Here is a 25756-nt window from a genome sequence, read left to right as displayed (position 1 = left end):
ATCCAAGTATCAGTTCTTTAAAAGCATTGATTAGGTTTGTGCAAGTAGCTTTGTTGTTTTAAGGAGCAGCTGGCATGGAGGAGAGCTGGAAAACAACAGCTTTGAACTGAGTATTTGAGAGTACGTGAAGAATGTGTTTTCATAGGAGCGAGAGGAGATGCATTACTTATCTGCCTTGTCCTTACGGTTTTTTTCTTCCTTCCTTCCTGGCTGAACTCATTCTCCTGGCTTTATTGATCATTTCTGTAGAGCTTGGCAGTGCACTTAGAGAAAGGTGCTACATTATAGTAATATTTTTTAAATTAGGCTATAGCTCTTGTATTAGCTAAATAGCTCCAGTTCTGAGCCCCTGCTGAATATTGTAAAGCAATAACTTGACAGAACTAATTTTTATAGTAGGGATCTGTTAGGAGAGGCAACAACATGGGAGGAAGCTTTATCTAGGCAACACAGAGCTGGTAATTTCAGGATATGTATTTTTTTTCCCACTAACAAATTCACTTTCCCTCCCAGTTTCCCAGCTTGGAGTTAAAATGCCAGCTTGAATAATTAACAATGACAAACCATCAATATTTCACACTCACAGGGGTAGATCCTTCCAGTGACCTGAATAAATTTGAGCTGCGTTTTAATTTTCTCTTCCATTTGTGGTTTCCTTTAAATGTTGCTTTGATATGCAGCATGAAGTAATTATAAGTGCAGAGGCACATTAATCAGGAAGCTCATGCTAACGTGATTTTCATGAGAAAACACAGCAGTAGGGACCTGCTAATGCTGAATTGTGGGCAAGAATATTTTAGATGTGCTAATGCAGTGTATTGAATCACAAGGAACCACACTTAAGATTTATTTTTTTAAAGTGTCTTGGATTTTGAGTGTCCTCATCCTTGTGTTTTTAGATGATAAGACTTGTGTTTGTTCAAGGTACTCAGTAGTTACTGAAAGTTCCAATTCTTTAAAGTTTCTTAATTTAGGCATTCCACAACTGAGGTGATGAAGTTAATATCTTGGTTTTGTTTAAAATGGCTGCCTGTTTTGATTTTAGAGTACTCAAACACATTCAAAAGTGACTGAGAAAAGGTAAAGTTTCACTGAAACTATTTGGGAATTATCCCCATAATTAACTTAGAACCTCTGCAGATTCCACCCATTACCTTCAGTTGTCCCAAAATTGCAGTATCAGCCTGAAGCTTTCCATCAAGATGGAATTTGTCAGAATCTGTTGTCCTTAGGTTTCTAAAATATTTTAAGAAGTTTGGGCTATTTTCACATCCAGTATATTAGTAAATATTTTTTTCTATTATTTGATCAGCAAAAAAAATCTCAAACCTCTTCAGTTTAAATTTAAAATAATAGTGCCACCTTCAGGAAAGAAAAATAAACAGGCACTTAAATAGTTAATAAAACTCTCCAGATAATTTTTAAATGGCAGTTGGACAGGATGGTTTTCACACTTCCATACAAAATGTACTAACTTGGCACCAAAAAACGATCCAAACTGGGTCAGTTTTAAAGGGTTCTGCAAGGTCAGTGACAAATCCCAGCACCTGACACCCTCCTGCCCTGCCTGTGCTGGCCAGCTCTGTGCTGCAGGCTTGGCCTGGAGTCCAGGGAACTGAGAATTTTCCAGCCCTGGAGAATTCTTGCCTGGTGACTGAGGGAATTGTCACTGGGAGCTCTCCCCGCTGCCCTGGTGAGCCCTGGAGAAGGGAGGCTTTGTTCCTGTTTGTGCACAATTCAAACAAATTCACTTGGCAGAGGAGATGCAGAAAAATACCAGAGCTGGAGATAATGAGCTGGTTGCAGTTTTCCAAAGCTGCTGTTGTCTTGCAGGAAAGACAAGTGGGGCAAGAAAATTCCCACTTGAGTGTGTAACCTTCTCAGGAAGGGCTGTGCTGCCAAACCTCCCTGGCACGGGCTCAGGAGCTGTTCCTCAGCTTCCTCCCCTCGCCTCTGGCTTTGTGTGCTCCTCTCATGTGCAGTCACAGCGTGGTGGCAATAGCCAAGGAGGCTTTTCTGGAGTCTTTGTTAGCTCTGCTTTAAGTTTTGTCTTGGCTGAAATCTCCTCTTTGGCATGCTTGCCCATCCCAGGAGATCCCAGAAATCCATACCTGAAAAACATCACTTTTCTGTTCTGTCACTAATTTTTGTGTTTATGTCATGACATTCACCAAGCCTTCCTTTCATTTCCTTTCAACTTTCTGGCCATGTTTGTTTGTTTATTTGAGTTCTGATTTTTTTTCAGTTGATTTCATTGGTGGATTTGATCCATTTCCTCTCTACCATGTCAATGAAAAACCCACCAACCTTTTGTTCAAGCAGACATACCTGTAAGTATCACCTGTGCTAAGAGACTCCACGTGCTTCTTGGTTTCATGGTTCAAGGTTGCCACAGGTTTGGATTTTTCCCTCCTTTTGTAGGTTGATTTCTCCAACAGGCTTTTCAGGCATGGAAGGCATGAACTAATGGACACAAAAGGGGTGAAGCTGCCCTTTCTCAGGTCCAAAATAATTTTAAATTCTGTTGCTTCCAAGAACTGGGCCCAAAAGTTCAGCTGAGAGCAGAAAGGGGAGCTGTCCACAGCAGCTTTTCTCATCCCAATAATGAAGGGCCGCTGTTGAATTGCCATTTCTGCCCTGAGGCACAAGATCACAACTTCACTCTGTCCACTTAAAAGCTGGCTCTTAATGAGATTCTCAAACACAAAGGCCAGTTCTGTCTGTTTAAAGCAGCACTGAGATCTGATTTTATATTCTTTAAGTTGATCTGCAAGAAGCAGTTCAACACATGGAAGTTTTTTACAGCAGCTGCTGAGGGAGGCTGTTTTTCAGGAACAATGGTACCAGAATCCTGCCAAAAAGAGGAATGTGAGGATGGTGGAAAAGAGTGGGGCTGAGGGAAGAAAAACTTCCCTGAGGTGGAGTGGTAGATGTGCCCCTATAATTTCATAAGGACTTACTGCCCACTTTGTCACTGCAGCACAAGATCAGGAATAAAATAATTTCTGCAAAGCCACTGAATTCCCTGTAACTTTGGGGGTTTTCTAGTGTTATTACAAGGGATGCTACAGGAGATTAAATATTGATTTCTCTCTCATTTTGTCACAGTGGGGTGGAATTTTTCATAGTCTGCAGAAGCTGTGCAGCTTTAAGCAGCTCCCTGATTTACTGGCTGGATGCAGCAGCGTGCTGAAGAAGCATCACATTTTTAGAGTACAGGGTTTGGGCTGCTTTTTTCTTAAAATGACCAATTCTGCTTGTGAAAGAAGCTATCACTTCTAAATGAAGATTCCTGTATGGGGAGATTGTAATTTGAAGAGAAGTTAGCAATGTAAAACTTTCTTACAGGGCCTCAGTAAGAGGGAAAGCTGCTGCTCAAGTCCTCAGATAATTTTGTTGTTCCTCCCTCCCTTTCTTTAGCCCATCACTTCTCTGTTGGTATCTTCTGCCAGCACAAAATAATATTTCTTCCAGGCTAACAGAAGGTGAAAACAGCTGCTGAGCTGTAGATAATGTGACCCTCTATAAACTTCAGCAGCCACCAAATAGCAATTTTTGTTTATTTATTTCAGCCTATTGCCTCTTTTCCATGTGTGGGAATGGGAGGAGGGGATAATTCATACCCAGGTTATGGTGCCATGGAGTGTTGCAGGCTGGGGCACTGACTGCCACATGCCCTTGTCCAGCTGTGAAAATCAGTTAGTGATGACTTGAAGGCAGGTTGAGCTTTTTTATATTCTCTTCAAGAAGATGTGAAACAACAAATACATCCAATTTATTTAAAATTTAAGAAGGGCTAAGGATCAGGAACATGGGGTTTCTGGTTTGAACTCCTTTTTGTTGAGGGAAATGCTGAATTAAACCAAATTTATTCTACAACTGATCACTTGGAGCTGACTGCATGCAGGAACCTTCATTTTCGGATGGCATCACCCCCTTGGCTGCAGTCAGATGCATTTTCTGGGCTGCCACACTTCTCTAACAGGATCACTTTCCTTCATTCCCTAATGGAATTATCCTATTCACTCCAGTTTTACCTGTCCTTTTCTGATGAGATCCCATTCCTTCCTCCCACTGTGCCCTTTCCTGCATTTTTTCTCAAGTCTCTCTTCTTCACATCACTGAATTTATGACATTTTAGAGATCTGAGGCTCCACAGTACAATGACATGAGCTGCTAAATTCAGTATTCAAACTGTGCACCAGTCAATTGATTTTACCAATCAAGGCACCACACTAATTATTTAATAATAATATATTAGTACTCGTGATAGAAGACATGGTAAAGTCTTCAGTGCCTGAGTTGCTGTGTTACCTACCCAAAGGATAGTAAATCACTTCTGGAAAGACAATGTTGCTCACCTGAGGCTAGAAGAGAGTATTTTCAGTGAGTTTTTAGGAAGAAAGGGTTGAACTCTTTCTCCTCCCTGAACTGAGGCACAGGTTGTGCCTGCTGGCACCATTGTCCCCCCTTGTGCTGCACAGCTCAGTACCTCAGCTCTGGGTTGCTTTTCTTCTTGTTTGTTCATTTGTAGTAACAGAATTCTCATCACTTGAGGCAAAAAAAGCATTTTTGCACCAATAGCTGGAAGTGCTGGCCAAGCCAGCTTTGACATTTCTCACTCAAGCTGTTCTCTCCAAGGCCCTGCACCACCTGCCAAGTACCCAGAGCATCCTGAGCATTTGTCAGCCCCTCCTGCCTGCTGCATCCTTTCAGTTTCCTGACATCACTCTCCAGATTTGTTTTGGAAAGCAGCACTGTGCAATCTCAATTATAAAGCAGAATAGCCTCAGAGTGTGATTTTGTACACAGGGTAGTGCTAAATCCAGAACCTGCTGGAAGGCAGGAGGTGCTCTGTGTTTATTTAAAAGGTACAGGGACAAGCACTAGGTCTTGCTGCCTTTTAAGACTGTGTTTGCAAGGCCAAGCTGTGAACTGCACCTTTGTGAGGCTCCAGCCGCTAAAGCTGATCTGGCACCTCAAGTCCTGCATCACTTCAGGGGCTTCAGAGCTTTAATTTGACTTGTGGAGCCAGATTTTATGGACTTTCCTTCCCTCAGATCTCCCGGTGGAAAGGGCCCTGTGTTAGCACAGGGTGTGACTTTTTTCTGATGGAGACCTCAGTATTGACAGGGCAGCAACAGGAGGTATTGGTTAATTGAGGGATCTGAGGCTCCAGTTGGCAATTTCTCACCTTAATGCTCTCTGATCAATCTTTGTGGGCCACTGTCTGCTGGCCAGAGGCACGAAGAGCTGTGAGCATTAAAGGACTTGTCCCCATAAAACATCATCCCCTACTGGCCTAAAGTGGGTTTTTCAATACACCAATATGTACAAGCACACAAAGAACATTTAGTCAAACAGACAAAGTCCAAGACTGAAACACTGGAATAAGAAGGAGAGGGAGGAAAACTCCTTTAGAATTGTTTTCTCACCTGTCTTCTCCAAATTTTGACAAGCAGAATAATTTACAAAGGAAACTTAAACAGGAAAAAATTCCACTTTGTTCTGAGGAGAGAAAAAACACACAACAAAACACTTCTGCTTCTCTTTCTAGGTAGACTTTTTCCCAAACAAACAACATGAATTTGCAAACTCTTTTGATCATCCTGAAGCTGCATGTGTAAGAGGTGATGTTTCAGCCAAAAGCATTCACTCACCTTTACTGCTGGCTCCAAAAGTAGATCTGCTTATCCCGCTGCACCTACACCAACAGCACATCACTGCAATTTCAAGCAGCTCCTTTATCCTAGAGATGACCCTTAGCTTTTTAAGTTTCTAACCACATTTTATGCAGCTCCAAACGCTGAGGATCCATAGATCTAACACTTGAGCCTAACTGCAGCATATTCAGGTCTGACATGTGCATTGCATTCTTTCCAGCCTTGAAGACTACTTAACCACATTACTTGTGAGCTCTCAATCCTATTCCTCATCTGTAGTCAATAATATTTAAAAGTCCAGAAGAGGAAAGAAAAATTTGTCCTCATTATTTCCACACCATTTCTGTCACATAAAGAAATCAATTGAGTTCTTGCTCCACACTCACATCCTGCCTTTATCTTTTTCCCTCTCTTCTAGGCCTGCGTAAGTGAAGAGGAGCCAGAGGATGGATGAACCTTGCACTCCACCAAAGGTGCTGCAGGAAACAGTCCCCTGGGGCCTGGATCTTTGGCAGAGGAAATGCAGGATTGTGAACTCCACTCCATTTTTCCGTTCCTTGTCTTCTTTTCAAACGCAATGAATGTACATCACAGAACGGCCACACCGTTGGTTTTTAATCCTCCAAGTGCCCTGACGAACCTTTCCTACCACAGTCTGCTGGTACTGGCCCAGAAATGGCACAGGCCTAAAGACCAAGTTCACCAAGAGCCTCTCTCAAGAGCTGCAGTTGAAGCTGGAGCTGCTTCCTTGTGCCATGGATCCAGAAAGAAGGAAGCACTGTACAACACCCTGGGACATTTCATATTTTCTGTAGTTAGTCTCCTCCCTTTTTCTGAACAGAGCCTAAACACCCTAACACAACTTCATCTCCTCCCTGCCTGCATAAAATGAGGTGGGGGCTCTTTACACTCGAGTTACTTAGGCATTGTTGGGTTCTAAGTGATAGGTGAGAACTTTTCCCCCCTTTGTGCCCCCAGCCAGGACCCCCTTGCTCATTCTCTGTAGACTTGGCAGTAGGCTTTTGTCCTGGAGCTCAGTGTGGCCTGGCTCCTGTAATGCTGAACAGCTGAAAACCACTGCAGCCACCAGCTCTTCACTCAGCATGCAGCTTCACCCCACGTCCAACCAGCCCAGCCATCCCTGGAGCAGCTGTAGCCTAATCTGGGTCTGCCCAGCTACATTAAATTAACCCTGGTGTGGCTGGATCCTGCTGCAGGCCCGGGAAAAAGCCCAGTTCCTCATGGAGCAGAGGTGGGTTTGCACCTGCCCTCTTCACCTAGAGCCACACCTATTGCATGGTGACAGCCTGGTGGGAGAGTTTCATTTCTGACAGGCTTTTTGAGGGGAGGGAAAGGGCTGAAGGGGGAATGCCAGTGTAATTAAGTTGCATTAATGAGCTGCAGCAGTTGATTAAAACAAAGAACAAAACCAAGTCAGTTTTGTTAGCTGTGTCTCCCAGCATGTGAAGTGTCAAAAACAGAAGAGGAGCAGTTGTCAGCCAGCCCTGGCATATTTGGGCTGATACTTCAAGTGCTGTTGTAATTCATTATTGTCTTGCCTAATTTGTTTGGGATTACTTGGCATTTTTTGAGAAATGCTTTTCAGAAGGGTCAAGCTTGAAGCCATGCTAGGGAGAAGTGTGAGGGAAGAATTAAAAACAAAAATAAAAACATTAAGTGCTAAATCAAAGACAGAATGATGCAGCTTTCTTTGGTCTCATTCCACAGGGCCCAGGATGCAAAATCCTCTTTTATAAACCCAAATGCATAGGCACTGAGAGAGTATTTTTTACCTCTGTGCAACTTCTATTCCAGATACTCAAACATCCTGAGTTCTGCTTGGGTGCAGCTGCAAGTAAAAATGTTGTTTTCTGTAGAGTGTTTTTTTCCCTTTTTTTAAGGCACCGAAATCCACAGCTTCTGCCTGAGCAAAACAGACAACTAGTTTCATCCTTGTTTAATACCTCAAAGAAAAAAGCTCAGCCCTGACAGCTCTGCATGACAAAAGACAGGTACCTCCTTTATTATTAACGTTGTGTCACTACCAAATTAAAAAATAGCAATAAAACACAAGCTACTCTCCATTTTGAGATCACACATAGTGTGCACACATTTAGAATGCTTTCCCCACCTCTCCTTTATTGGCTTTCTTTATGGATCACTGTCATTCCTGTCTGTCCACCTGATGTTCCCTGGAAAGGCAGAAAACCAAAAAGAATACACATCCTCTATTCAATGAGATTTTCCCATTAAAGATTTCATTTGTTTGTGCCTTTTCAAATTAATCTTTCCTTTTCTCATTAAGCACTGAGTTCACACATTTTGGGTTTAATATGATTTCTTTTCCTCAGAGAGAATATTATCAATCAGATACCAGCAGTCTTTGTCAGCCTTGTTTGGGAGCAATCAAAATTCAGCACAGGTGGTGGAAAAAGGACAGTTTCAGCTCTGAATACCTGAAACATTTTACTGGTACTTCCAGGAAGAATTGAGAGGGAAGGAAGAGGAGGGAACTTTATGAGTTGAGGTCTACATGTTTTTAACACTACACCTCTCCAACTGACCAAGCTCTGATGCCACTTTCACCAATTAAACTGATCAAAACCACTTACCAAGCACTCTAAAGAGATAAAGCATCAAACTCTGCACTTAACAGCATTGCCCCTCAGCTTTCATACACACTGGTAAAGATCAATGAAATAAAATATGATGACTGAGTCACTTCAGAACTACCACTCAATTGCCTGTGCTCATTGTAGCATAAAGCACCAATTAACAGAAGTAAAATAAACACCAAGCCCATGTTCAGGTAAGCCTATAAAATGCAGTATCAATGACAGATTTTATTAATCATAAAAAAAAAAAAAAAGGGTCTGAGAAGAGACAAAGCTACCAAGGGTTGCATTCCACAGTTCATGATCTCCTCCAGGTTTCATGAGCAGAACCATTCCTCCTGAGATCCCCTCTCTCCTGGTCTGCCTGTGCTAGACTCCCTCTGAGTAGCTCAAGGGGACAGAGTGACGGTGCTTGGTGAGGGCAGGGGCTGCCTGTCCCTTCCACCCCACCCATGCCATGCCCAGCGTGATCCAGGAGCAGCTGAAGGTGGTGGGATCCCTTATCTCCAGTTTCGGAGTGCCCTCTGTTGGGGACAGGCATCGCTGGAGATGCTTCTCAAATAACGTGGTACCTGGTTCTGAAGGGACATTTCCCTGCAGGAAAACAAAGCAGCTCCTCCCTTTCCCTGGGGTGGAAAAGCCATTCACCATTTTCACACCGTTCAATGGGGTTAGCCCCAGAGAGAGCTGGTGCAGTTCCAGCCTTGCTCAGTTCCAGTCACACTCAGGTGAGTTTAGAGGAAATAAATAACACTGTTCCAGCACTGGGCTGGTGTTTTCCCTCCTCAGATTAGCACACCTATTTAAACTGTAAGTTTATGCTGTATTTATAGAGGCAAAACAAAGCCAAGGATATTCTGAACCCAGACAAGACCTAACTTGGCATGGTGGTGACATTCTGTTCCCTAGCAAAGCTGCTGTCTGGCAGAGACCCAACCAATTCCTCCAAGAGCTGCAGAGTTTAAACCACTCAAGTCTTAATTTCTCTCATCTCTGCCAAGAACTGTGCTAATATGCCCTTCCTCTGAAGGCAGGGATGAAGAGAGCTGCCCTCCCATGGGATCCACAGATAACTGACACCTTAAAGTGACTCACAGGCAAGCCCCTAAGCTGTTTAGTAACCAGAGCTGGAACCAAAGGGAAGCAGCTCCAGAGCCACAAATCCACTAAAAAGAACCGCCTACCAAAACTGCAAAGAATTCAGATCACAATTATTTTGCATTTGCAGTTTCATGTATTAGATCCTTATTCTCCTTCATCCTTATCCCTTCTTTTGCAGTTTAAGAGAATTTTAAGGAGCCAAATTCTCCCCATGAGGGTGCTGAGGCCCTGGCACAGGGTGCCCAGAGCAGCTGTGGCTGCTCCATCCCTGGAAGTGTCCAGGGCCAGCTTGGACAGGGCTTGCAGCAACCTGGGACAGTGGAAGGTGTCCCTGCCCATGGCAGGAGATGGAATGAGATGAGTTTTAAAGTCCCTTCCAACCAAACCATTCTAAGGCTCTATGACCCACATGCTGTCTGGTAAATTCCAAAGGACACTGATGGATGGTAAAAGAGCTGCTTTTCTTACTCATGCTCACGTAGCACTGAAGGACAGATGCTGTTTATGACCTGATGTCACTCCAACATCTTAGGACACCACCACACCCCTCCCCCAGTAGGGAATTGTACTCAAATCAGATACTCAAACCTTTAAGTTAAATAAAGGAAAAATTTTATTCCATGAAAAAGAACAGTTTATTTTTAAAAACTTACTTCCTTTCCCTTCACTTAACAAGGCATAGCATGGATGAAACTTACTCTTTTTGGCTACATGAGAGAGTATTCCATTTTAAATAAGAATCACCACTTTAGCCAGCAAAGATATTTTCTAAAAAGGTATATTTCCAGAGTTTCCTACCAGGATAATACCCAAGAGCCAGGGAAGAGCTCCATAAGAAGCTTCCAGGAGACCATCCAGTGACCCTGAGCACAGAGCCTTCCACCAGGGGAGGTCAGCTGAGAGCAGAGAGCCTGGACAGTTAGACCAGACTGTTCCACTTAGTTATGCAAATTTGAGTATTACTGAAACGTTTCATCAGTTGTTGAAAATTCAACAAAAAGGGGAGAAAAAAGAAAGACAGCAAAAAGGGGAGAAAAAGGTAGATTGTCCCTCCCCCACAACACATTGTTGCTGAGTATTCTAGTCCCAATGGAATGCATTTTGTACAAAAAATACTCCCATTTTCAATCAAACTTCCTGACGGAATCCCTAAGAGAATAATCTCTAGACAAATGCTAAGTGAGTGAGAAAAAACCAGAGTCTGCTGAAAACAGTCTTGGATTTCAACACAGAGCAAAGATTCACTTGAGAACACAAAAATGTGGAGAGGGAGAATCTCTGTCAATAAAAGCCTCATTTTGGAGGGCAAAAGAACCCAGCAGAGTTCTCCTGGAGCAGCCCTAAATCAAGAGGAGATCAAACCAGCAGTTCTTCCTACAAACACTGTGTATGGGAGACACATTCATTGAGTTTTTACACTTATGCCAAGCCACCCTACAAATAAGATTGCTCCAGCAAATTATTTACTTATTTTATCCTTCTCCTGAGTTACCAATGAGTTGTATGGACTTATCTTTCCCCCTGGGTGCAGCATGGCTCAGGACATGAAGGCTCTCACACTGCCCCGGATGGCAGCTCTGCAGATGGGACACAGCCTCAGGTTGAGGGCACATGCTTCACAGGCTACCAGGTGGCCACAGGGAACAAACACAACAGACACATCTCTGTCCATGCACACTTTGCACATCCTCTCCTCCTGCAGGCGCCGGAGCTGTTCTTCTGTGCTCAGCTGAGACTCTGCCAAAAAACAAAACAAAAAAACTGAGTGTTTTGTCACAGCTCCAGAGTGCCAGTTGTGACAGCTTAGGAAGTCACACTGCAACTTGACCATTGTTCTGTTCAGAGACTGTGAAGATGGCAAAAGTACCTCTCAGGCAAGTTTCATTTAAGCTGAAGAACTACAGCTATTGTAGACTGGCTTATCTACACAAGGCTCAGCTTATCTACACTCACTGGACTGAGCAGGGACACAGATCAACAGCATTTACTGTGCTACATAAATTATCCCCATAAAGTGGATTTTTTTGGTAACAGCTCCTTCACAGGGGCACTCCAATCCCTGAAGAAGGGTTCCTGTGCTCAGGTACCACTCAAACTAGCACACAGTCCTCTTCAAAATTTAAAAAATGAGTTATCATAATGACTACTGATACTGTTATTCTAGAACTCCTCCCAGTCATGCTTAAGCTCAATTCCCCACACTGCCAGCCCAGAGCACCTGATTCCTTTTGCTGTACAGAGCGTATTTCTTGTCTTGATGTTCCAGTCTCTCTCTGAACAGCACCTGTAGAACCAGAAAAGAAAATGGTATTCAATGCTCCCTCCTTTATCCCTCTCCTGACAGTGCTGTGTGAAAAGAAGAAATAACCTGGACCTCAGAAGCATTTGGTTAAAAATTTCTTATCTCAGCCTGACATGGCTAATGTTCTCTGTGGTGCTTCAGCAGCTGTTTAAGTTCACCTCCTTGCCCAGGCCTGTCTGTCCACATCACATTCTCTCCTCAAAGGTGGTTTATATATCACATCAGCTGGCCATTCCAGCTCCTGTGCTACTATTTAATCAAAATTTCAGTTTTGTGGAATTTTTTCCATGTTAGCTACAGAAATGGCAGACCATGCTGTGGAGGCAGGAGCTTTGGAATCTTCAACTTAGCAAACAGACTTCACAAAAGAGGTAACACAAGACAGAAGTTAAGGAAAAGATATATTATCTAGACAAGAACTATAGCTATTTCTAAACAGGTTATTGGTTCCAATTTTAAATAGGCTTGGAGTGATTATCCATCCCAGGAGCTTTGCTTCAGACAACTGCCTCTGCCTGGGTCAGCTGTGAATTTGTGCACGAGCCTGCACATCATGGAGTGCCATTTTCTGCAGGTCTGAGGGAAGCAAGAAACACCAAGGAAACCCAGCACAGCCAGATAGAGCCACTGACATCCCAGCAACCACAGCTCCTCCAGGTTTCTTTAACTCTGAACCTCATTGCTCAGGCTCCCAAGGAAAGGCAGGCTTGGGGGCATTATCCCTCTTAATTCCAGCAGACCCTCAGGACACTCCCAGCAGCGCTCCAGGTGCAGAGAGGAAGAGGTGAAACACCCAGGTGAGAGTCAGGCCTACCTCTCCTCCCTCCTGCACTGCTGCTGGCCCCCCAGCCTGCCTGCAGCAGGTCTGAAATCAGCTCAGACTCAGACTGGTAGAAAGTCCCAGTCAGCGCAAATTTATTCTCTACCAGGTTTGCCACCCAGCTGGGGTCAAAGCCCATCTGCAGGACATTCTGCACTATGAGACTCTGATCCTCAGAAGGATGAGCCAGCAATTCCCAGTTCCTCAGAGCATCTGTAAAGCAGTGAACAGGTACTTTACCAAAAAGGCAGAGCTTTGGGCAAAAAAAGCCATTCATTGAAGGTGTTCTACATAAAATGGCATTAATATACCCTAGAACACTCCTCAAGCTATCCCCTTTAGCTAGATTAACTTCCACATTTATATTTTACTTCAAATCATTATTCACAAGGAAGTTAATCAAAGCCATTTTTATAAAAGCCCAGACACTTTGGATGGTTTATTTCACTTTATCAGTGAACAGTCTCCTGTGTTTGGCATCAGTCCAGAATCCTTATCTCTGTTTTCACATCCCAGAACAGAAGCCTCAGAACTGCTTTCATGAGCATCAAGTGGAACATCCCAATTGAAGCCTCTCCTACCTCAACCATTCATCAGTAGCAACAGAAGAAGGAAATTCAGCTGGCAGTCTCTTCAAAGGCTCAAGTCTTGCTTGAGCTTATGGGAGCCAAACTTCACCTACTTACATTTCTGGGAGCGACTGATAAATGGGATAAATCCCAGCAACAACATTTTCATGAACATCTAGACCCTTTACTGTTCTCTGGTTTCTTATCAAGCATGTTTAAAGTGTTGTAGTGAAGGGCTTTACAGACATCCACAGCAAGAGCATCAAAAGCCAAAGGTAAGTTAGGGAAGCACTCAAAACTCACATGATTATCCAGACTAGATAAGTATTTCTGGCCTTTGACTAAGAGATCTCGCAAGAACAAGTAACTTTGTTTCTTGAGCTAGAAACCACTTCCTAAAACCAAAGTGAAACAGCTTCTAGAATATCAAAACCTCTCACAAGCACCATGTCTACAGAGGGCAGAGCATCCGAGGTGGGCTGGTGGAACTCAGACTACACCATGTTCACCAGAAGATAAAACACCATGGAATTACAGCACTGACCTTGGGAGGGAGAGGAGTCTTGCTCAGTCTGGTCCCAGGAATGTCTCTGAAAATGATACAAAAAGAGAAGCATGTATTCAAGACTCTCCCATCTACCAAACCTAATCCACTACACACAAAATGTTCATGACTCACAGGAGCCAGCAGGGTGCCAGAAAAGGTTCCCTGAATGCTGTTAACAAATTCTCTCCCCTTTGAGTGCAGTAAAAATTCACACCTAGGAGCAGAAAAGTTGAAATACATTAGTACAGGCTCCCCCAAGTGAAAGCAGCAATTTGAAATTTAGAAGGGTGTTTTGGGCAATGAGCAAACCTCTATGTGTCCATTAAAGACAGGGTATCAGGTGTTTCACCACCTCTTGCACAAAGGCTGACAGTAAGGGGATCATGATCCCTCCCTCCCCCTTAATTCAATCTTCATTTTGGCCCAAGAGGAGCTCAGTTGTAACATGCTTTAGAGCAGACCACAGGAACTGTGATGAGAGAGCAGTTCACAGGAAAGAAACAAGAACTGCTGCAGAAAACCAAGGCTTACAGTACATTTCGTCTTGTACCTCAGAGTAGGAGTAATAAAAGCTCTTCTTTGATGCCAAAGAAAGTTATTTTAATTGAACTCTTAGATGGTGAACTCTAGGTCAAATTAGAGAATCTCAGGTCTGAACTGTGCCATTCCACCTGAGCTTGAGCATTTTATTTTGCTTTTAAGGTGAGAGGATATAAACATTCCTGTCCTGTGAAAGAAAGTATCAATGTGAAATGCATGACCTATTTTTGGGGGTATTTGTTAAGCAAGACTGACTTACTCTGGGTACCATTTGGCATGTTCCCTCCAAGGATCATCTCCCAAGGACCAGCTCCTCACGCCTCCATCACAGTAAAAACACCTCACTACATCTCCTCGTCCTGAAAGGGAGAGCAAGAGATTATTTGGCACCTGAGACACCACATGCCCTACACTAACCCTGGGTGAGACTCAGCACAAAACACAGGCGGATGGACACATGGCAATTTACTAACACAGTGCACATTGTACAGGGGCAGGAACTCAGGCTGAGCTCCCAGAGCTGGCTGAGATGATTCCAGAAGGGGATCACAAGCTCACAGGCAGCATCCATGGGAGCAGCTACGCTCCCATGCACAACCCCCCCAGCCAATCCCCCTGCCTGCCTTTGGAGCAGAGCTGTAATTAGTTACACCCGTGAACACACTTTGCTCACTAACCACAATCTGCCATAGTGCAAATATTTCCTCTGACTGGTTAATTCAGAGAGGAGTATTTCTTCAAACCTGTTACCTAACCAGCAAAGCATTCTCAAAAGGAAATAATATTATATTGATACTCACATGCATGTGATTACAATAAATATTGCCAATTTTCCTCAACAAAAAAAGTATCTGATTTTTGTATTTCAAATGAAGAGTCCTTAGAGGAACAAGCCACAGCCAGAAGGGCTGACTCCATACAGCTGTCACTCAGGTTTGGAGTTTTGAGAAGAGGCTTCAGTGCAAGACAGAGCCTACCCAAAACATGACCCAACAAGCAAGCTCCTCAAGTCCTTTTAAAAAATGCAAGGAATAAATATACTCAATGGACCTTAAAGCACAGACTTTTCTGTTTGTAAAACATCACCTTTCTGTTTAAAACACATCACTTTTTCCTCTCCTGCTGGCAAGGAAGTATTTACTAGTGGACCCCCAGTACCCAAACAGAAATTAAATGTTGAAATGAATTCTGCACAAGCAGCAAGAGAAACAGCACAGGCAGAAGGAAGGATGTGGTTTTTAACTACAATACATGTGCACACAGGTATTTGTAAAAGCAACAGTGAAACTTTCAAAAGTTAACTCAAATAAGAGTTAAGAACATTTCCCCAGAGTACCTACCTGTGTAAAAGAACCCTGCTCTAGCCAGTTGCTCTGGATGAATGCTGGAATTCTGCGGCCAGTTCTCAAATGTAGACAGTCTCATCTCCTCTGTCACCATCTCAGGGTACTCTGGCTCGTTGGGCATGGCTGTCTCCTCACTGACAATCCCCTGCAAGACACTCAGGAACTGCCCATCCACAGTGTCAAAGATCTCCTGCAGGGACAGCGTCTCCTGGTTCCCAGCATTCTCTCCACGGATGTATTTACAGGAAGGGAAGAAATGCATGTGCTCTATGAGGGGGCAATCCCCTGGTCTCCAGTCCTTCAGCACACCACCACAGCAGAAACACTGCACTTCATCCCCAGGGCCCACGTAGAAAAATCCAGCATCCACCAGGTCCTGGGCAGACACAGGGGCAGTGCGGGGCCACTGCTGGAAGGTCCTGAGCCTGTTGGCCACGCTCCTCATGCTGGAATTGAAGAGCCTGCAGCGAGCAGCCCTGGGCTCCTCTGCTGGTGCTGCATCCCCCATGGCCGTGCTCTGCAAGAGAGGATGGGAGAGCCCGGGGCAGTCAGCTGCATTCCCAGCCCGTGCTATTGTTCCCCATTCCAGAAAGCTCCTGCTCACAACAAAGCCCAGCTTGTTTGGGAATGGCAGCCCAGTCACAGATCTGGTGTTTCTGTGCTTTGCTGTTGGAGTTTTGCTGAGCCTTCAATTGATGTCTGGTGGGAAGAGTCCAGAGTTTTCCAAGGCTCTCTGCCAATTTACAGGAGAGATGGAACAGAGAGGGGAGGGCAAAAAAACCTGTACTGCCTCCCAAGCTGAACCTTTGGCAAGATAAATCCCCAGCCATTTTGCTAAGCCCTAAAACTAGCATGAAACAGGCTCTGCTTTTTATTCCCTAAACCAGGCATGTCATGACAAAACAGAGAACAGCCACACCCAAACAAATAATGTCTCCATCTCCTATTTACCACACAAAACATCACATTTCTCATGTTTTTATTGTCATGATTATTAAGCAATGATTATCTAGAAAGAGCTCTATAAAAGACAATTTTTCCAAGCCTAAAATAATTAGGTACAGTTTCTATGAGGTGGCGTACTTAAATCAAGGATTTTCTAGTTTTTGTCATATTCTGCCTGTGCTACTTCCATGCAAGAGGAAGGAGGAAATTAAAGGAGTTACCAAGTGCTTGATTCTCCAAGCTCTCACCTTGCTTAAGGTAACAGCCCTTCCCTGGGTGATTAAACTGAACTGCAGCTCAGCCACTGCTTCCAACAATTCCCCTGTGGCTGGCAAAGACACTTTCAAAAGGCCCTACAGTGACACAACTGAGGACAAGGAACAATCTAATTCCTTTGGAGAGAAGTCCCTACACAATGTGATTAAGTGAAAGGTGCAATCAATCCCCTTTTTTTTTAAATTAAGAACCCTCCAAATCCCTTCCCCACCAAACTCAATAGGTGAGTTCAACTCAAGGAAGTGCAACTTCCTATTTACTGGTTATCAGGGCTAAGCATTATTAGAGCACAAACCAAAAGACATCACACAGGAAATGAAAATATAAATACTCACTGTTAAAAGGTACAATTTTTTGAGGCTGGTACAGCACATTAAAATAACAGATAACTACAGCAGTGCACAGTAAAATACAAACAAGAGGAGACCACAGATACAGCAGCTATTCTGCAGCAAACATCATCACAGAGACTCTGAGGAGGATTAAAAAAACACTCAGGCCAGAAGCATCTCTGAAGAACTGTTTCTCTTAATTAAGGGCTGCAGCACATTTAGGGAGGAAAAAACCTTACAGGTCATTTTAGTCACAAAACTCACAGCTATCCTCCATAGGTATTACATATTTAGTGAGATTTTAAAAGCAAAATCAAATTTAATCAACCACATGCCTCTCATAATAAAAGGTAGCAAGGAAGAGAAAGTTCATCAGCAACCAGAAATCCCTTCTATAATTACAGGGACAGAAACCAGGGCTGGAAGAAAAGGCTCTAAAAGTCTCTTTCAGAAACTGTGTTTTATTTGATACAATAAAGAAGCTTCTCAAGAACTGTATCACTGGTATATGGAGAAGTCCATAGAGAAACAAGCTCAGAGACCATCAGTCACTGATGCCCAGCAGAATCTGCAAGCTAAGCAGCCTGAGGAGAGGCAGATTGTTTGCCTTCACAGCAGATTTTGCTCCCAGAACACAAAAGCTTGTTCATCAGGCACAGCTCCTTAACAAAGGAAAAGCTGTAACTCTTAAGCTACAACAAATTTTGGGTTGCACAGAGATGATGGCAAGGTTATCTTAGCCTTCCTTCACCTAGAAAGCCCTTGAGAGCAACTTCACAGATTTTGCTTTGTGTCTTCACAAAGAAAATTGTTTCTTCCACAAAAGGCTTTTTTTAATACAAGGCGCAATGCAGGAGAACAAGTATATTTATGTTTTGCTTATTAAGAAGCCCATTATGGTTTACCTGCACATTCATATACTGTGCAGAAGATTCATTAGCTCTGCTAATGAGACTCCCCAAACCAAATAAAAATTTAAAACAGCTATAACACCACTAAAAACCAATATTCTACCACAACCCACTACTTATATAGGAATACAAAGCCAAAACATCATTATAGCTCACACCAACAATTAGCACAACAAAAGATTCCTTAAAAAACCCCAACTTTACCTGAAACATGCTAACTAAACCCCAGAAAGCTTCCATAATTTAAAACTCTCTCAGCATCACAAGCCTCACACAAAAATCTTCTCTCCTCAGATGGCTCCCCCAAAGCAGAAAACTGCTGAGGAGTAAGTGAGCCCACCTGCCTCAGAGGCCAATTATATAATCCTTACTTGCCCCCAATTGGTTGGGATGGGCTGAAGCTCTCTATTGGCTAATGAGCCCAAATCTCATCTTTATAAAATGGAGTCACAAGGCAAAGGTATAAAGTTAAGCTCAACTTTTCTCCAGAAATTACCAGATCTTGTTAAAACCTAGTCTAGTGCCAGGTGTGACATCCTGACTCCCATGATATAATGGCTGTCACATCCCTATTTTGCTGTGACTGTCTTAACAGTATTTCTGTATCTTGTTTTCACATGTTTTGCACCTTAAGTTTCTTAATAAAATGTACTGTAAAATTAGCAGATAAATAGCAACAGGGACTTTCTCCAGACAGCTTGGACAGATTGCATTGCCTTTACTTTAGGAATCAAGTTTTTTTTCTGCAATTGCATCTTCACAGCTTGAAATCTTCCTATTCCTTTGCCTTCCTGTGGCCACAATTCCACAAAATGGAGGATTTTAATGACAATTTTGAAAGGTGCAATTACTTGAAAATGTGTTTTCCTTTACCACTGCCTGAGAAGATGCATAAAGCTACTTCTAAACTCTTGACAAAATATCAGTTCACCATATAAACATAAGAACATAGGTGATTTGTGTTTCTCAGAAATTATAAATTAACATTTTTCTTTTGATAAAAAGACTGAGTCCTTTTTCTTTACAGGCAAGCCCATACAATCATCCATTAAAAAGAAGTGTTGGGTTTTTTGCTAATTAAATACTTGCTAATGAAAGCCCCTGAGCAGCAGAGGGCAGTGCTTTTATATGACATTTACAGAATGCTGTAACAAGAGAATGTGCTGGGGAGGTGATTCTATTCTCCTTAGTGAAATTCTCTGTAATAAAATACATATAAAGATAATTGCACATTATCTTCTACTCCGTGGATCCTATCCTTTCTAAGTCTATGCTGATTTTTGAAGAATGCATCCTAAAAATCCAAGGGATAGAGTTAATAAAATCCCTCCTGCAGAGGCTGTAAATTAATAAGAGTGATTGATAATTCTGAATTTTACAAACAATAACCTCATCTTCTACTGCTTATAACCACCTAGCTTCTCAAAGATGTGCACAATTCCACCTGTTTTAGGGGAAACCCCAGCCTAAATGTTAAAGAGGGAAAAGCTGTATAAATCTCAGAGCAGCTCAAAAGCAGCTTCTAAGTTAATTGACAACATTGGTTTGTTTCTGGAAGTAGTTATTTGGTTTGAGTTTTTTTCCTTGTATACATAACATTCTTCCATCATAAAAACTTCAGGACAGGTCTAAGGTTGATTATCTGTGGTTTTGGGGGGAACATTTCACCAACAGAGGAGAGCTGAGGAGGACCAGCGAGATGACTGTAGCAGAAGAAGATGAAATGACTCCAAGTGTGGTGCTGAGAGCAAGTAAAAACAAGTCACCATGTATAAACGATAGGGTTTTATTTTAGCACATCAAAATTTGGAAAGCAAATAACATATTCAGTAATCTGTTGTATGCAACTTATACTGATCTTTTTTAGCAAGTCATACATTTTCAGTTTCTTTTCAGAGCATTAAGACGTCCTACTGAACTTCTGAATGCTTCTTAAAATGAGGAGTGTCATGAGCTAATGATAAACAAATGTGGGACTCAGTAAACATCAATCAGGAGTCCAGGGCAGATCAGTGATAATGATCAACACTGCCATCACTAGACAGTGATTGGAAACACTTGAAGAAAGCAATATAAACATAATTAACCAAAAATCTGGTTGCTATTATCAACCTGATTTGCAAGGAAAACAATCAATAAATACAAGGGGCAGAATATATCTGGAGACAGCATAATGAAGAGCTTGAAAGCACTGAAGTGACTGGAGCCCCTGGAAAAACTCCAGCAGAATTCAGCATCCCCACCCTGGAGGTGCTACACAGCTGTAAGGGGCTGGAGCTGTTCTGAGTGGCTTAGCTTGGGGTAGACCATTGTGCTTTCATCAATAAATTAAGAGTTTACTGAGGAAAGAGGCTTTTATAACAGGAGGGGAAAAAGGTATCAGTTGGCATTGGTGAAGAAATGAAGAGGCTGGAACACAAAAGGAGACACCATAGCTTGTCACTGCAACTGATGAGTAAAGGGACTGGGTATCAAGCAAATTTATGGCATCATTCCCATTCTCACTTGCTCAGATGTTAGCCACTGTTCGGATGTGGATCCATTTTCCAGAATAAACCATTCAGAGTCTGTGATGTAATTGCTTTGCAGCCCGATGCAGAGTAGACAAAATCCTTATACTTGAAGCCCTAGACACAGATGACTGCTGCTGTTCCTCCATTTAGGGCCTCTCTTTTCCTCTTCTGGCTGCCTCTTTTTTGTGTGTTGTCCTCTCCCTTCCTTTCCCTGAAGGGGCTGCTGGTCTGCTCCTGCAGAGCTGCTCTCAGGGGAGCTCCTGCCACAGGAACACCCAGGAGGAGCCCATCTGCTCAGCTGCCTCCAGGGCATCCCTGAGGGACCAAAGCACTCTGCTGGTGCTGGCACTCAGCTCCACAGCATCCCTAAAGCAAATCCACTGCGGACAGGACAGGATCCAACTCAGTGAATAGTGAGAAAGCACACTGAAAAGTGACTGGTCAGCCCTGGGACAAGCACAGAGCCATTTCCTCAGGGCAGGGCAGAGCTCAGAAGCCTCACTTTGCTGTTTCATGCAGCTCAAATTTTTATTTTCCCATAACAAGTTCTGCCATACATCTACAGTGATCTTCTCTGCCTATCAACAGCTTCCTTGCTGCCCTTTGCTCAGTGGACTTTTAATGATAATGTGGACTACTACTAATAATAATAAATGCCTGGAAAATATTTCTATGAAGTAAATCATAGAATGCCAGAATGGTTTGGGTTGGAAGGGACCTTAAAGTTCATCTCATTGCAACCCCTGCCATGGGCAGGGACACCTTCCACTGTCCCAGGTTGCTCCAAGCCCCATCCAACCTGGCCTTGGGCACTTCCAGGAATGAGACAGCCACAGCTTCTCTGGGCACCCTGTGCCAGGGCCTCAGCACATTCTGAGTAAAGAACTTCATCCTAATATCAAACCTAAACCTCTCCTCTTTTAGTTTAAAGCCATTCTCCCTTATCCTATCACTGCCTGCTCTTGCGGGAAGTACACATCCTATACATAGAGACTGCTGGAACTAACACAGGTGAGTAACAAACACCTGTTTTGTGAAGTGATCCCCCAAGGATTCAAATCTTTTCATGTCCTGCCCTAATTCTTTTCCCTGGCCCCCACTGCTGTGGCATTTGATTGCCTCAGAACTTTAGGTATTGTAATAGTTAGGAATAGCTAAATGTAGCTTGCAACGTGATTCATGAAAGTGCTTTAAATCAAACCCTATTAATATCCCAGCCCACAGAACAGAACACAGTACATATGAAAAGGAAAATCTGCAAAGCACAGCAGATACTCAAAAAATCAGCAGAGGAACTGGCCTTAAAAATCTAAAAAACTTCATGGTTTCAGTGTCCAGCCTATTATAAAAAATATTTCTGTTATTGAAGAGTGGGTTGACCACTGTTCACTTCTTTTTCAAAGGAAAGTGTTTGTAGAAAATAGCTTCTCTTTTATTTTTCTAAATGTCTTTTGGAGCTGAAAAATGTGAGTTTCTTTTTCAAGGATTATTTTTTCTCTTTATTCAGTTTTCTAGCCCTTCTTGCCCTTGCCAGTTAACCCAATAATCAAGAGAAAAAAAAAAAAAGAAATTCAGAACAACCCCAAACCCCATCCATTATTTGCTGTCTTTTTTTGTTTCCCCTAAGATTCTGAATACTTGAAAAAAATCTGTAAAAATTCACTGCTGCTGCAAATTGAATGAACTATTTTCAGTTTTCAGCAGATCAACAATCCAGTGATCCAAAGAGCATGCAGAGTGCTTAGAGGCCTGAGCAGCAGCACAGGGATTGAGAATACAAATTAAAATTTGAGGAGGAAAACCCGTAGGGCTAAGTACATTCCCACAATGAGTATGGAAAATATAAATTATATTCCCTTGCTGTTTTCCTTTCTAAGTAGCACCTGGTAGGTTCCACAAAGATGAATTGCACCTCTTCCTCTCCCTCTGACTGGCTTTGACCTTTTCCCAATTCCTTCTGGTTCTGACATGGAGGAGCCTCACATTTGGGCTCTATTTCTTTTACCTGCTCCAAGACAGGAGGTACAGGAACAGAAGACCTGGAGCCTCATGTAAACTGAGTGGCATTGCAACTCCAAATTATTCACATATAAAACTAACAGCTCCTCAAAAGAGATTCTTATCCACTTGTGGCCACAGCTCCACCATTCAGCCATTAAATTACCTGTAAAGAAGGATTTGTCAGGCATTGTTGTGATTCTAATGGAGCTTGTCCTACTTTATAATTGGCAGAAAATCAGCCATCAAGAATCACAGAACATCTGATTTTCCAATTAAATCCTGCTATAGTTTGGACTGTGTTTTTATTGCAGAGAATGTGCCTGGCTGCCTGAATATTGCTTGGGCAACAGGCAGAATGATCTATTCTTGAGCTATTCACACTACAATCATCTGCTTTTCTTCATGCAAATTGGCTTGGAATGAGTTTATTTTGTCCCTGTATCAATAATCAATAGCAAGACTGAAAGACGAGGAAGAAAAACAACCTGAAGTCACTGCAAAGATCTGAAGGGAAAAATGCACAACAAAGTAAGCAGAGACAGACTGACCTTACAGTTTCATGGAAACCCCAGAGAGCAGCAAGAAGGAGTAGCCAAGGATGAAGATCAAGAGACAGGGGAGAATGCCTGTGCTCAGTCATTGCTCTGCTGAGCTCCTTGCCACAGCTTTCCAAGGAATTTGTCTTGCAGGGAACAGCATGTGTGATGCTGATGTCAGATGGGATCTGTTCACAGGCCACACTCCTTGCATATGATTTCCCTCCTCATGTTTTCACAAACAATGTGTCAGTGACATGAGAAACAGGAGAGGAGAACAGATACAATTTCTCTGAGTGTCTGCTTTAATTTTTCACCCTAAAATGATGGAAGTGAATGCTGGATCCTTGGTTTGGGAACATTCCACAGGGTGTAGGGGGCAGGAGGGAGATTATTCCATTATGGCAATATTTGATTTTCCTCCATGCTCATAACAGAGAGGGCTGCATAAAATTCCTGTAAAACCTGAATTAAACACAAATAATAAAAACACCAACAAAAATATGCTGCAGCTTACACACGAACTCTAGTGAGATTTCAGTGTTAGCAAAGGAAGAAAAAGATAAGTACAACTTTTTCTTAAACTAGAAGAACAAATTTCATTCAACTTTCATTCAAGACAGAACCAAACCCCGTGTTTCCCCTGGGTTACAGTGTTACACTCCAAGAGTATCCTAAGTTATATAATATATATGAAAATATGAATATTGCCTTATCCATGTCCTTCAACTGAGACTTTTCACCTTACTGGTTTTACTTCTCAATGACTATACACTTCTTAACAGATAGACAAGATCATTCTTAGCATTACCAGGGGAAAAAAAAAATCATATTTTCCAAATGCAACATAAAAAAAAACTATTCCCACAAAGACTTAGATGTGCACATGCATGTACATAAGTGACATGCTGCCTTTGGGTCTCACCTAACAGGTACAGCCTAGGAGCCCCCTGTGTGCTGGGATGCTGAAGCACAGAGCTCTAACATCCTGCCCACATGCTCTCCTGGCGGGGATGATTCACAGTCACATCGTTTCTATATCGAGATGTGAACATACACAATCACATGGACTTGGGAGCAGTGCCCATCACCCAGGCACCCAGCCTTTCCCTTCTCCTGCTGCACACACGTTCCTCTCTCCAGCCACAATGATCACTTTTTTGTCCTGTTTCTTGAAGCTCTGGTCTTTGGACAGATTTTCCAGTTCGCTCAGGGAGTGCCCACAGCAGGGATTTACTGACTTGCTCCATAATTACACCAAAAGCAAACAGAAATGGACCAGGCCACTTGGACAGGGCTTGGAGCAGCCTGGTCTAGTGGGAGCTGTCCCTGCTCACAGCTGGGATTAGAACAAGATGATCTCTGAGGTGTCTTCCAACCCAAAGCAGTCTGGGAAAATTAGTATTTTCTAGGAAAATACTCATTATTACTTGCTACCCAAGTCAAATAGAGAACCCAAAGCATGTGCATGTGCTGAGGATTAAAGCACCACTATTTCTTCCTTAACTCTGGATGTCTGATCAGAAAAAGGACAAAAGTGGACTCTTCGTTTCAGATATTTTATTAGAATGGTAAGTACAAACTCAAACAGTTTTCAAATATGTGAACACAGAGAAGACTCTGGTTTTAACTCCATCTAAAAGAAAGCAAGATTGTGTTGTTTAATGTATTCCACAAGGACCAGAATTTGCCACTTTTACCCCCAAAATCAAGACTTTGTAACCAGCGGCACTTAGACCTTGACCCCACTGAAATCAACATAAACTGGACTAAAGGGCCCAAATACCACCCAGGTTCTACAAAACAGCTGGAAGAGAAGAAAAAAAAAATTAATCTGATAAAAACCCATGTTGAGGGTGCTGCCAGTGGTCAGACAGGCTGTATAAGGGAAAGCTGGTCTCCCAAAGCTCTTGGGGGAGCCAGAAAAGACTCCCCAGGACAGTGATCACGGCATTGAGCCTGACAGAACTCAAGGAAATTTGGGCAATGCTCTCAGACACATGGTGGGATTGCTGGGGGTGTCCTGTGCCAGCACAGGAGATGAGTTTTGATGATCCTTGACAGTCTTAAGCTGCATCTGGTGAAGTTCAGGCTGGGTATCCAGAGGAATTCCTTCACAGAAAGAGTGATTAGACATTGAAATGGATGGCAGGAGGCGGTGGAGTGGCCTGGCACTCAGTGCCCTGATGTAGCTGACCAGGGGTGCTGGGGATAGGTTGGACTCGATGGTCTCAGAGTTCTTTTCCAACCTAACTCATTGGAGGATCTTTAGTCCCTTTCACTTCAGGAGGCTCAGTGATTCTCTCACAGTGATCCTGAGAACATGAGGCAGAGTCCTCGCAAAGACTGAGGGAGGAACAGAATCAGAGAATATTCTCAGCTGGGAGAGACCCATAAGGATCACCGAGTCCAATGCTGGGCCTGCGCAGGACACCCAAGAACCCCTCCATGTGCCGTTACCCGCACATATCTCAAGCATTCAGCCTCGGGGCTGCCACCACATCCCTGGGGAGCCCGTTCTAGTGCCCGACCACTCGCTGGGCGAAGAACCCTTTCCTCCGGAGGAATTCGCGCACAGCAATGAGCGGTACCCTGAGCCCGCCGCTCCCCATGCCGGGCAGCCCGAGCGCTCTGTGGCGGGGCGGAGCCGTGTGAGCCAGGTCCGCCATGCGCCCCCTCAGCGCTGCCGCGCACGCGCACGAGGCGCCGCCTCCCCGCGCGCCTTTCCCCCGCTCCCCG

General features: G+C 43.3%; 2 protein-coding genes across 11 annotated transcripts in view; one reads left to right on the top strand and one right to left on the bottom strand.

Moving 5' to 3' along the window:
• Positions 1-7944, top strand: part of NKAIN4 (sodium/potassium transporting ATPase interacting 4) — a 51196-nt gene extending 43252 nt beyond the window's left edge. For 2 of the 9 annotated variants that reach the window (XR_010442462.1, XR_010442463.1), the window contains exons 6-8: positions 2246-2330; positions 5558-5630; positions 6082-7944. Coding sequence is in view for 7 of the 9 variants with exons in the window: in XM_064729739.1 (XP_064585809.1) it covers positions 2246-2330; positions 5562-5586 (110 nt within the window). In the remaining 2 variants the exon portion in view is untranslated. The remainder of the gene's footprint in view (positions 1-2245; positions 2331-5557; positions 5631-6081) is intronic. The other 7 variants (XM_064729739.1, XM_064729742.1, XM_064729740.1 and 4 more) reach the window with 4 other exon arrangements.
• Positions 7945-9990: 2046 nt separating this feature from the next.
• On the bottom strand, positions 9991-18310 carry BIRC7 (baculoviral IAP repeat containing 7). Of its 2 annotated transcripts, XM_064729829.1 has the most exons (8): positions 18172-18310; positions 15498-16020; positions 14417-14516; positions 13750-13831; positions 13615-13660; positions 12496-12714; positions 11598-11663; positions 9991-11116 (listed from the first exon to the last, which is right to left on the bottom strand). In XM_064729829.1, the coding sequence occupies exons 1-8, from the start codon at positions 18205-18207 to the stop codon at positions 10917-10919; spliced, it is 1272 nt and encodes a 423-aa protein (XP_064585899.1). In that variant the 5' UTR covers positions 18208-18310; the 3' UTR covers positions 9991-10916. The 2 variants fall into 2 exon arrangements, with proteins under 2 accessions (XP_064585899.1, XP_064585900.1); XM_064729830.1 differs by lacking the exon at positions 12496-12714.
• Positions 18311-25756: the final 7446 nt, after the last annotated feature.

The sequence above is a fragment of the Zonotrichia leucophrys genome, chromosome 20, assembly GCF_028769735.1.
Source record: "Zonotrichia leucophrys gambelii isolate GWCS_2022_RI chromosome 20, RI_Zleu_2.0, whole genome shotgun sequence".
Taxonomy (NCBI): Eukaryota; Metazoa; Chordata; class Aves; order Passeriformes; family Passerellidae; genus Zonotrichia; species Zonotrichia leucophrys.
The sequence above is the reverse complement of the archived record's forward strand: the minus strand, read 5'-3'. Positions and strand labels throughout refer to the sequence as shown.

What these genes read in the sequence shown, in the direction of transcription:
- BIRC7 (XM_064729829.1), bottom strand. Translation starts at nt 18,207, where the DNA reads ATGGAAGCTTTCTGGGGTTTAGTTAGCATGTTTCAG. An exon ending in CATGCCAAATGGTACCCAGA is followed by an intron (nt 13,832 to 14,416) that starts GTAAGTCAGTCT and finishes TTCTGCTCCTAG; the next exon opens with GTGTGAATTTTTACTGCACT. An exon ending in CTGGCACCCTGCTGGCTCCT is followed by an intron (nt 13,661 to 13,749) that starts GTGAGTCATGAA and finishes TATCATTTTCAG; the next exon opens with AGACATTCCTGGGACCAGAC.